General features: G+C 38.9%; 1 protein-coding gene across 5 annotated transcripts in view; it reads left to right on the top strand.

Annotated features, from left to right (window-relative positions):
* The window catches only part of TAOK1 (TAO kinase 1), a 167,025-nt gene that overhangs the window by 105,728 nt on the left and 48,667 nt on the right, over window positions 1-12,630 (top strand). For 4 of the 5 annotated variants that reach the window (XM_023183810.2, XM_023183809.2, XM_026447095.1 and 1 more), the window contains 4 exons: window positions 1,414-1,507; window positions 3,890-3,971; window positions 8,471-8,638; window positions 11,221-11,424. In XM_023183810.2, the coding sequence (XP_023039578.1) occupies window positions 1,414-1,507; window positions 3,890-3,971; window positions 8,471-8,638; window positions 11,221-11,424 (548 nt within the window). The remainder of the gene's footprint in view (window positions 1-1,413; window positions 1,508-3,889; window positions 3,972-8,470; window positions 8,639-11,220; window positions 11,425-12,630) is intronic. The other variant, XM_023183812.2, reaches the window with a different exon arrangement.

A 12,630-nucleotide genomic window follows, 5' to 3' on the forward strand; every position in this document is an offset into this window, starting at 1 on the left:
TGGCAGCGCACACCTGTAATCCCAGCTACTCGGGAGGCTAACACAGGAGAGAATCTCTTGAACCCTGGAGATGGAGGTAGTGGTGAGCCAAGATCCCGCCATTGCACTCTAGGCTGGGCAACAAGAGTGAAACCACGTCTCAAAAAAATAAATAAATAAATAAATAAATAAATAAATAAATAAATAAATAAATATTGTTAATTTTTTTATTGTTAAAAAGTCTTTGTTGTTATTTTTATTATTTTTTCACCAGATATTTTCAGTCTGTGGTTGAAATATTTCAGTTGGTTGGTTCAGTCTGTGGATGCAGAACTTACAGATACAGAACGGCAACCATACTTCAATTTGTCAAAGTCATGACTTCAACTTTTACCTTAAGAAACTAAAACAGAGCAAATTGAACACAAACTAAGCAGAGGATTATGATGATCAAAGCAGAAATCAGTTGAATAGAAAACTGAAAAACAATAGAGAAAATCAGTGAAACCAAAAACTAGTACTCTGAGATCAATAAAATGGTTAAACCTCTAGCCAGACTAATCACAAAATAAAAGAGAGAAGACACAAATTTCCAATATCAGGAGTAAGAGATTATAATCACTATAGATTTTACAGGTATTAAAAGAGTAATGGGGAAATATGAACAATTTTATGTCAATAAATTTGACAACTTGGATAAAATGAACAAATTCCTTGAAGATTGCCAATACTCAAAGCTCACTATTGCTACACTGGATATTATTGGGACATTTGAATGAAATTTGAATGTAGTTTGGGGATTGGATGATAGTCTTATATCACTATCAAATGGCCTGATTTAATGGATGTATTATGATTCTTTAGGAAAATGTTCTTCTTTATAGGAAGTATACACTCAAGTATATATTAAGGATGGTGAGGCATCAGGTCAGCAATTTATTCTCAATTGATTCACTTGAAAAAGTTCTTGGAGGCTGGGTGCAGTGGCTCACACCTGTAATCCCAGCACTTTGAGAGGCTGAGTTGGGAGGATCACTTGAGCTCAAGAGTTCAAGACCATCTTGGGCAACATGGTAAAACCCCATCTCTACAGAAAATACAAAACGTAATTGGGCATGGTGGTGCACACCTGTGGTCCCAGCTACTTGGGAGGCTGAGGTAGGAGGATTGCTTGAGCATAGGAGGTCAAGGCTGTAGTGAGCCGAGATTGTGCCACTGCACTCCAGCCTGGGTGACAGAGTGAGACCCTATCTCAGAAAAAAAAAAAAAAAAAAAGGGAAAAAAGAAAGCTCTTCGAACTCTACTTGCAATTTTTTGTATAAGTTTAAGATTGTTTCAAAATAAAATCATTAAAAAAAAAGAAAAGAAAAACGTGCCCGGTACTAGAGTACCCCTGGCACCTATTTTAACAGGAATGTTTCCTTTCTTTCACAGCGGAAAGGAAGCCTCCTTTATTTAATATGAATGCAATGAGTGCCTTATATCACATAGCCCAAAATGAATCCCCTACACTACAGTCTAATGAATGGTGAGTATTGTTAATATATATATTGCTCAATGTTGAATAAATGAAATGCTTTTTCATAATCTGTTATCAAAGTGATTTAATTTCAATTAGGTAAAATGTATCACCTTATAAGATATTAAAATAGATTTATTTTAGCCTTTTAAATATTAGATTTATTCTTTATCATGTTTCCATTTCATAGCATATGTATAACTGAGTTCAGAAAAGGATGGATGATGTCACATGAGTGTAAAAAGTATTCATTTTTACAAGAATTTGTATTTTACTTTTTCTTTAAATTTAGGAATACCTAATCCTAATTAAATAATAAATAGGGCCGGGCGCGGTGGCTCAAGCCTGTAATCTCAGCACTTTGGGAGGCCGAGACGGGCGGATCACAAGGTCAGGAGATCGAGACCATCCTGGCTAACCTGGTGAAACCCCGTCTCTACTAAAAAAAAAAAAAAACTAGCCGGGTGAGGTGGCGGGCGCCTGTGGTCCCAGCTATTCGGGAGGCTGAGGCAGGAGAATGGCGTAAACCCGGGAGGCGGAGCTTGCAGTGAGCTGAGATCCGGCCACTGCACTCCAGCCTGGGCGACAGAGCAAGACTCCGTCTCAAAAAAAATAAATAAATAAAAATAAAAATAAATAAATAAATAGCATTTAAGCATTAATATTTTATAACTAAACTATATGTATTATTACAACCTATCGTGATATTTGATTGCAGGATGGTTTATAGTTTATGTGATATAAAAATATAGGTAAAATGATTTGACTTTATCAAAATTACCAGGTAATTAATAATTTTGGGATCACTCTAACTATAATATGTTATTCAGTTTTATCTGATATTCCTTCTAGGGCTTCATTGATTTGATAAAATTTAGTTCATTCGTGTAAAGAGGTTTATGGATAACAGATTTTAGAAAACTAGGATTTTTTATCAACAGCATAAAATTGTTGTAGAAAATTAATTCCTCAGGTGTACCTAGCATTTGATAAATTCTAGGGGAATAGCTAGCATATTTAATTAATATTTTGAAAATCACAGATATGTAAATTAGGGGTACTTAATTATTTAAAGAGTACATAATTATGTCTCATTCATTTAAGTCTTTGCCATTTAAGAATGTGCCATATAACTCTACTAAACTAATAATGCTAAAACTCTGTGCCAAAAGATTCTTTCTGTATAACTCTGCGTTTAGAATTATGTAGAATGAATCTTTTGACACTGAGTTTAGTGTTGTGGTATGCTTTAGTACATTTTGTGCTGCTGTAACAGAGTATCAGAGGCCAGGTAATTTATAAAGAACAGAAATTTATTTCTCATTTTCTGGAGGCTGGGAAGTCCAGGATCAAGGCACTGGCAGGTTAGGACCTGGCCCTCCTGCTTACAATATAGTGCCTTTAACTCTGCATCCTTTGCAGGGGAGAGCCATTGTGTCCTCACATGGCAGAGAGCAGGAGAGAGAACCCTCTCCCACAAGCCCTTTTTATAGCAGCATTAATCCATTCATGACCTGAACAACTCCCATTAGGCCCCACCTCCCAACACTGTTGCATTGGAGATTAAGTTTCAACATCAGTTTTGGAGAAAAAAAACATTGAAACCATAGTTGATACATGTAAGTAATAAATGTATTGAACACAGACTGTGTTGACACTGTGTTTGAGACTTGGGGATTTATAAAATAATTCTTGCCTACAAGGAACTTAAAATCTTATTTGAATATTGGAGACAAACATTGATGGAGTAATTATTTACTGCCTTACTCACTGAACTCTTGTCAATTACCCTATATAATAATGTGTTACAGACTTCTAACGTTTTAAAAAAATACCTTAATAGGTTTCTAGGTTTAATGGAAGTCTTACCCATTTGCTCAGGGGCACCAAATACTCAGGTATAAAAATGCTTTCTCCAGAGCAGATAGAGTGATATTCTGAAACATGCTATGTAGAAGATGATCCAAGGGGCAAATAAGAAAAGAGCTTATTATAAGAAAGGCTTAGCAAAAAGGAAAAGGAAAAAAAAAGGGAATTGGAAAGGAATGTTATCTTGGGTTTCAATGCAAAAAAAAAAAAAAAAAAAAAACAAGAAAAAGGAGATAGGCTTCCCTCATTTTGCCTCAATACAGTAGTATGAGTTGTGATATTTAAATATGTAGGAGCAGGATTTTAAAGTAATCTGTGTGAATTTATCTTTGGAAAATGGTAAACATTCATTGGTTGCTTTAGATAGATCTTCATAGACTTATATGAAACTATATAGTCTCTGCTTTTTTTTAATCATTCCCTTTCCATTCCCCCTCCCACCAGTAGGCACGTGCCTTGATTTGTGGATGTATTTTTAAAGGAAATAGCAATGTGTTCACTTGATACTTTCCTTTACAATAGGTCTGATTATTTTCGCAACTTTGTAGATTCTTGCCTCCAGAAAATCCCTCAAGATCGACCTACATCAGAGGAACTTCTAAAGGTCAGTTCTATTACAGTTTATTTATTTATTTTATTTTAAGACAAGGCCTCACTTTGTCACCCAGGCTGCAGTGCAGTGGCACAATCACGTCTCCTGCAGCCTTGACCTCCCAAGCTCAAGCGATCCTCCCACCTCAGCCTCCCAAGTAGCCAGGACTATAGACACACGCCACTAAACCCGGCTAATTAGGGTTTTGTCACATTGCCCAGGCTGTTCTCAAACTCCTGGGCTCACGTGATCCACCTGCCTCAGCCTCTTAAGTGCTGGGATTACAGGCGTGAGCCACCAGTTCCATTATACTTTCAATTTGTTCTTAGCCCTGAGAAATGATTGTAAAGAATGTGTTTTATTATTTGATTCTGAATTAGGATTAAGTATACTCTACTAGTTTTTACTAATACTAGTTTTTTATACTGTTTCTGAGAACTTTTCTTAGATACTAAATTTTTTAATTTCTTTTTTCAAATTGATTAGCTGCTCTTACCATGTCTAAATAGAATGTATAGTTAAGTATTCAAATAGCTCAGTACTTAATATGTTCAAGAATATAATCGAGTTATAAATTTTAATTCATGTGGAACAATGTCTTTTTTTTTTTTTTTTTTTGGAGACGGAGTCTCGCTCTATTGCCCAGGCTGGAGTGCAATGGCCAGATCTCGGCTCACTGGAAGCTCCGCCTCCCGGATTTACGCCATTCTCCTGCCTCAGCCTCCCGAATAGCTGGGACTACAGGCGCCCGCCACCTCGCCTGGCTAGGTTTTTTGTATTTTTTTAGTAGAGACGGGGTTTCACCGTGTTAGCCAGGATGGTCTCGATCTCCTGACCTCGTGATCCGCCCATCTCGGCCTCCCAAAGTGCTGGGATTACAGGCTTGAGCCACCACGCCCAGTGGAACAATGTCTTATTTCAAAGTTGATAAAACATAGTTTAGCTGGGCACGGTGGCTCACACCTGTCATCCCAGCACTTTGGGAGGCTGAGGTGGGCGGATCACAAGGTCAAAAGTTCGAGACCATCCTGGCCAACATGGTGAAACGCCCGTCTCTACTAAAAATACAAAAATTAGCTGGGCGTGGTGGCGCACACCTGTAGTCCCAGCTACTCAGGAGGCTGAGGCAGAAGAATTGCTTGAACCCCAGCGGCAGAGGTTGCAGTGAGCTGAGATTGTATTGAGATTGAATTTCAAGGAAATTCAGTTTATTTTCACTGACACATCAGTTAAAGCCACAAGTTAATTTGAAAGGGTCACATATATATTCAGCAGTATTATTTGCAGCCACAGTGTATAGAAAAACCATGCAAAATTTCAGTAATGCTTGAGGAATTCCAGGCAGTAACCTTACTCGTCATTTCAGAAATGAAAGCCTGAATACACAGGCACTCACAGTAGCTAGTAGAAGCTTTAATATAGCTAGGAATTATGTTGGTTAAAAAAAAATAAGCAAAATCTAACAAACAGCAAAACTTAGAAATAGAAGGTTTTGGCCGGGTGCAGTGGCTTACACCTGTAATCCCAGCATTTTGGGAGGACAAGACGGGTAGATCACTTGAGGTCAGGAGTTCAAGACCAGCCTAACCAACATGGAGAAATCATGTCTCTACTAAAAAAAAAAAAAAAAAATACAAAATTAACTGGTCGTGGTGGCGCATGCCTGTAATCCCAGCTACTCGGGAGGCTGAGGCAGGAAAATCGCTTGACCCAGGGGGCAGAGGTAGTGGTGACCTGAGATCACACCTTTGCACTCCAGCATGGGCAACAAGAGTAAAAGCCCTTCTCCAAATAAATAAATAAATATAAGGTTTTATGTTTTTGGATGAAACAATATTGTAAATAGTAGGCCGAGTGCGGTGGTGGCCCATGCCTGTAACCCCAGCTCTTTGGGAGGCCGAGGTGGGCAGATCCCTTGAGGTCAGCAGTTTGAGACCAGCCTGGCCAAAATGGTGAAACCCTGTCTTTACTAATAATACAAAAATTAGCCAGTCGTGGTGGTGGACTCATGTAGTCCCAAATACTCAGGAGGCTGAGGCACGAAAATCACTTGAACCCCAGGAGGTGGAGGTTGCAATCAGCCAAGATCGCGCCACTGCACTCTAGCCTGGGAGACAGAGTGAGACTGTGTCTCAAAAAAAAAAAGGGGGCCATGCGCGGTGGCTCACGCCTGTAATCCCAGCACTTTGGGAGGCCAAGGCAGGTGGATCACGAGGTCAGGAGATCGAGACCATCCTGGCTAACACAGTGAAACCCCATCTCTACTAAAAATACAAAAAATTAGCCGGGCGTGGTGGCGGTGCCTGTAGTCCCAGCTACTCAGGAGGCTGAGGCAGGAGAATGGTGTGAACTCAGAAGGCGGAGCTGGCAGTGAGCCGAGATTGCGCCACTGAACTCCAGCCTGGGCGACAGAGCGAGACTCCGTCTCAAAAAAAAAAAAGAAGACAATATTGTAAATAGTGGTATACACCAAATTAAAGAAAAAGGAAGAATGGCTGGGCACAGTGGCTCACGCCTGTAATTCCAGCACTTTGGGAGGCCAAGGCAGGCAGATAACCTGAGGTCGGGAGTTCCAGACCAGGCTGACCAACATGGAGAAACCCTGTCTCTTTTAAAAATACAAAATTAGCCGGACATGGTGGCGCATGCCTGTAATCCCAGCTACTCAGGAGGCTGAGGCAGGAGAATCGCTTGAACCCAGGAGTCGGAGGTTGTGGTGAGCTGAGATGGCACCATTGCACTCCAGCCTGGGCAGTCAGAGGAAACTACATCTCAAAAAAAAAAAAAAGGAAGAATGTGACTGGCTTCTTACATTTGCCAAATAGTAGCAAAAGAAACCTTTCTAACTCATGTAGTAGTGACCCAGCCCACTAGCATTTGGTGATTAGATTCTAAGTCTGCATATATTAATAGTATTCATTTGCCTGGCCCCTAGTATATATTATCACAGCCCTATTTAAAATGATAGGAAGTATTTATCATGAGCTTCTTATCTTTTGGCCTAATTACATTTCTGTTGCAGTCTATCATAAAGAAAAAAAACTAACGAAAAAATTTTGATATATGAAGCTGTTTATCATGGAATTAAAAATTAGAAATAGCTGCCTCAAATTAGAGTAATGGTTAGGTAATTTGGGCACAAACATTTGATGAAATATTCTACAGGCATTACGTTTTGAATTTGAAATAATAATTTTTTTTTGTTTTTGAGACAGAGTCTTGCTCTGTCACCTAGGCTGGAGTGCAGTTACATGATCTCAGCTCACTGCAACCTCCGCCTCTGAGCTTCAAGTGATTCTCGTGCCTCAGCCTCCCGAGTAGCTGGGATTACAGGCGTATGCCTCCACGCCCTGCTAATTTTTTATATTTTTAGGGTTTCACTATTGGCCAGGCTGTTCTTGAACTCCTGGTCTCAAGTGATCTGCCTACCTTGGCCTCCCAAAGTACTGTGGTAACAGGTATAAGCCACTGTGCCCAGCTAAAATAATAATACTTATTATGACTGTGAAAATTGAATAAAATATTGTATAGAGGCTGTGCGTAGTGGCTCATGCCTGCAATCCAATACTTTGGGAGGCCAAGATGGGAGGGTCACTTGAGGCCAGGAGTTTAACTCTACCTCCGTAAAATTAGCTGGACATGGTGGTGCACACCTGTAGTCCTAGCTACTTGAGAGGCTGAGGTGGGAGGATTGCTTGAGCCCAGGAGTTTGAGGTTACAGTGGGCTGTGATTCATAGTTACAGCTCTTTGCTTAAAGAAGAAATAAATGTGAGCTAACAAAAGAGGTAAAAGTTGTCTTAGGAATTCAGGGATATCTCATGGAACTCAAGGGATGGCAGAATATGTCTTTCTGGAATTTACATGCTAACTATGTATCTACAAAACATTTTATACATAGAAAATTTCTGAAAAGAAGTATATTACAATGTAACTGTGATCATCATAGTGGTGGAATTGTTTTTTCTACTTTTTGTGTTTGATAAGGTGAAATTATATTAAACGCTAGTGATAAAAAACAGTAATAATTTAATGGCTTTTAATCTCTGTATTTTATGCAGAATATTGTTCACCAGCATATAAAGGAACCCAATATCTAATATCTAAATTCATCTTTCATAATTCACTCTCATTAAATACATTCCTGTTGAAACTAGTATGACTCAGAACTGAATATGTCTTTTGTGTGAAATCATCAGTTCTTAGAGTATGTAAACCTTGAGAGCTCTGATTGGACTTAATTCTTAGTGTTTAGACCCTTCAATTATTTTAACTCTGCATTTTTAGTTGGCCAACAAAAATATTATGTTCAAAATAAAGAAAAAGGGTAGTTGTGTATACACACAGTATATGTATGTAAATGATAATTTTATAAATAGGAGAAATTTAACAGAATTATGTAGCTATAGATTATATGCATTATCTATCATAGGATATTATCTCTAGGGTCTGAGAAGGAGTACCTTGGCACTAATTGAAAAAAAATCAACCTTTTACCTTCTCCCCCATCTAGCACATGTTTGTTCTTCGGGAGCGCCCTGAAACCGTGTTAATAGATCTCATTCAGAGGACAAAGGATGCAGTAAGAGAGCTGGACAATCTGCAGTATCGAAAGATGAAGAAACTCCTTTTCCAGGAGGCACATAACGGACCAGCAGTAGAAGCACAGGAAGAAGAAGAGGTAACAGATAAAAAATGACTCCAATATTGAATTTTCACTATTGGTTTCTTTCCTTATGCAGCTTGCCCTGCCATAATTTACCTTATATACCAATGGTTTCCAGGTTGTATTTTCTTACTATTGGTCCTATAAAATCCCAGTTAGGAATAAAAAAAAGGTCCCTTTTTCTTGGAGAAATAAGAAAAATTAAAAAAAAATTTTTTTAAGCCTTTAATCATGTTAGATTACATGCCCCTTTATGGTACACAGTGTCATATGAAGGTTCTGAGAAGTCCTTTGTTAAAGAAACCTGTTCACTTTTGTTTAATATAGTCCTTCTCTAATTTCTTGACCACCGAACCTTTTTTGTTTTTTTGAGACGGAGTTTTGTTCTTGTTGCCCACGTTGGAGTGCAATGACGTGATCTCGGCTCACTGCAACCTCCACTTCCCTGGTTCAAGTGATTCTCCTGCCTCAGCCTTCCGAGTAGCTGGGATAACAGGTGCGCACCACCACACCCAGCTAGTTTTTAGTTTATTTTATTTTTTGTATTTTTAGTAGAGATGGGGTTTCACCACATTTGGCCAGGCTGGTCTTGAACTCCTGACCTCAGGTGGCCCACCCGCCTCAGCCTCCCAAAGTGCTGGGATTACAGGCATGGGCCACCGTGCCCAGTCTGAGCCCTTTTTTGACCTTTTGTCCAGTTCCATATGATGTGCTTTTGGAAGTTCTTGAAATACAGAATCTGAAGGTTAAATGTACTCTCTCAGAAGTTATGAGAAAGTTACTAGGCATTCTACTGTGTCACCAAAGAAACTTGATTTCATTCCATCTACACCGTTCTTTTTTTTTTTAAGACAGGGTCTTGCTCTGTAGCCCAGTTTGGAGTACAGTGGCACAATCTCGGCTCACTGCAATCTCCATCTCCTGGGTTCAAGCGATTCTCCCCCTTCTGCCTCCCAAGTAGCTGGGACTACAGGTGCGCCACCACGCCCAACAAATTTTTTGTATTTTTAGTAGAGATGGGGTTTCTCTATGTTGGCCAGGCTGTTCTCCATCTCCTGGCCTCAAGTGATTCATCTGCCTCAGCCCCCCGAAGTGCTGGGATTACAGGTGTGAGCCACCGCGCCTGGCCTACACTGTTCTAAAATACTCATTTTATAGATACCAAAAGCAAGGCTCAGAATAAATTAAGTTGCTCACTGTAGGTAGAGGAACATGGATTCAAATTCATACCTCTTTTACTCTCAAGACCAAGTTCTGTCTTGCCTCTTAGGGAGAATGGAAATATAGATTTGCTGTAGAAGTGTTACAGAACTTCCTCATGAAGAAATATACATATAAAGTATATTATGTGTAAAGCTATTTTTTCCCTCTAAATATTTTGTTTCTTCTTTGCCCCGTCAGAATTCGAAAATTTTATTCTTATCTATTGCTTTCCATCGAGAGAGACCACTTTGCATTCTGAAACCATGAGCAATAGTTTCTTTTTCTTTTTAATATCACTAAATAATTAATGAACTGTCAAATATAAGACTTTCTAAACTTACAATTTTTGGATTTGGGGATTTTTTTTAAGTTCTTAATGGTAGTCACTAGAAAATTGTTTGGGATTATTTCAGATATGTGAAATACTTTAATAAAGTGAAATTAATAAAATTCTATGTAGTTAAATTGTTAACAATATATGTGTTAGGCTAGGGATGTAAGAAAAGTCCCTATCTACATATATGTCTGTGTTTATTAAATTCTACGTATCTTAAAGAATTCTGGTATGGTAAGACTACTATAATGTTAGTGCCCAGATACTACACCTGCCTGTTTACATCAGAATAACATTCTTATGATTGTGATTTGAAATAATATAATATGTAATTATATTATTTTTTACACAAGAATAGTTTACACAAGAATAGGTAGGAATTAATGTTAAATTATTTAGTGGTAAAAAGATAATCTAGTGTTCCTGAAAAACCTATTGAAATACAAAAAGGAAAAAGAAAGAAAGAAAGGAAGGAAGGGAGGAAGGGAAAGGTCATCTGGAGACTATGTTTTCCAGAAGAAAGAAGAATCTACTTATGAAAGGCTGATTTAATAAAAAAGAGTAACAACTACAATGAAGTTTCTAATACTTTTTTTTTTTTTTAAATGCTCCTTATGGAGCAGGGCTACCCCATAGGCACTGTACCCAGAATAGCCAGTGCCTTTTTTTTTTTTAAAGGAGGGATTTGTATTAACCAAGAATTATTGAGAAATTAGCAGGATCCCTATATATGTCCCATGAGAAGTATAAATGGTTATTTTAAAATATCAAGCAATTTAGAGAAAATATTCTACTTTAAAAATCACCCAAAAGTGATCAGCTGACTTTGTTTTAGACAGTTGGCTGAGTTTTTTTGTGATTTACTTGTTGGTCATTTTTGTTTTTCAATAAACTAACAGTTGATAAACTTCTTGGTCTTGGAAAATAAAAGCAATTTCTCATGGTAGACCAACTTTCTGAGACTGTCTGCCAAGTGGTATGCTAGGTGCTTATAATCAAGAATTCAGAAGAGAGATATATATAAATATTTGAACTGAATTTGAATGTTCTTTTCTCTTAGGAACAAGATCATGGTGTTGGCCGGACAGGAACAGTGAATAGTGTTGGAAGTAATCAATCCATTCCCAGCATGTCCATCAGTGCCAGCAGCCAAAGCAGTAGTGTTAACAGTCTTCCAGATGTCTCAGATGACAAGAGTGAGCTAGACATGATGGAGGGAGACCACACAGTGATGTCTAACAGTTCTGTTATCCATTTAAAACCTGTGAGTATTTGGATTTTAATGAAAAAAATTCAATGTTGGTAAACTGTTTTCTTCGTCTATTAGTTTAAGAGAAGGAAGAAGGAGGAGAAGGAAGTTTCCCGAAGTTTGGAACATGGCCGGGCGCAGTGGCTCATGCGTATAATCCTAGCACTTCGGGAAGCCAAGCCGGGTGTATCACTTGAGGCCAGGAGTTCAAGACCAGCCTGGCCAACATGGTGAAACCCTGTCTCTACTAAAAATAACAGAAATTAGCCAGGCTTAGTGGCACGTGCCTGTACTCCCATACTCCCAGCTACTTCGGAGGTTGAGGTGGGAGAATCACTTGAACCTGGGAGGCGGAGGTTGCAGTGAACCAAGATCGCACGACTGCAGTCCAGCCTGGGCGACAGAGTGAGACCCTGTCTCAAAAAAAAAGAAGTTTGGAGCATTTTTTAATGGAAAAAGCCTTGTTAACTCCTAACGTGTTATCTCCATTTGGAAAATTATGTTTTGAGAATACAAAAAGAATGTGGAACTATTTCAAAATATTAGAAGAAAAAGTACAGAAACCTCAAATATATTATTTGACATTATTTACGTGGAAAATAAAATACTAAAAAATAGGAAGGATACACATAAAATTAATGATAGTGGTTGCCTTTGGGGAGTGAGAAATGGTTGGGATGAGTGATGATCAAAAGTGAATTTTCTGTTGTCCATAATGTTTATATCTTTTTTTTTTTTTTTTTGAGACGGAGTCTCACTCTCACCCAGGCTGGAGTGCAGTGGCCACAGTCTTGGCCCACTGCAACCTCCACCTCTCAGGTTCAAGTGATCATCCTGCCTCAGCCTCCCAAGTAGCTGGAATTACAGGTGTGTGCCACCCTGCCTGACTAATTTTTGTATTCTTAGTAGAGATGGGGTTTCAGTGTGGCCAGGCTAGTCTCAAACTCCTGACCTCAAGTGATCCACCCACCTCAGCCTCCCAAAGTGCTGGGATTACAGGTGTGAGCCACCACGCCAAGGCGTTTGTATCTTTTTTTTTTTTTGAGATGGAGTTTTGCTCTTGCTGCCCAGTCTGGAGTGCAGTGGCACCATCTTCGCTCATTGCAGCCTCTGCCTCCCAGATTCAAGCAATTCTCATGCCTCAGCCTCCTGAGTAGCTGGGATTACGGGTGCGTGCCACCACGCCCAGCTAATTTTTTGTATTTTTAGTAGAGAAGAGGT

The sequence above is a fragment of the Piliocolobus tephrosceles genome, chromosome 16 (genome assembly GCF_002776525.5).
Source record: "Piliocolobus tephrosceles isolate RC106 chromosome 16, ASM277652v3, whole genome shotgun sequence".
NCBI lineage: Eukaryota > Metazoa > Chordata > Mammalia > Primates > Cercopithecidae > Piliocolobus > Piliocolobus tephrosceles.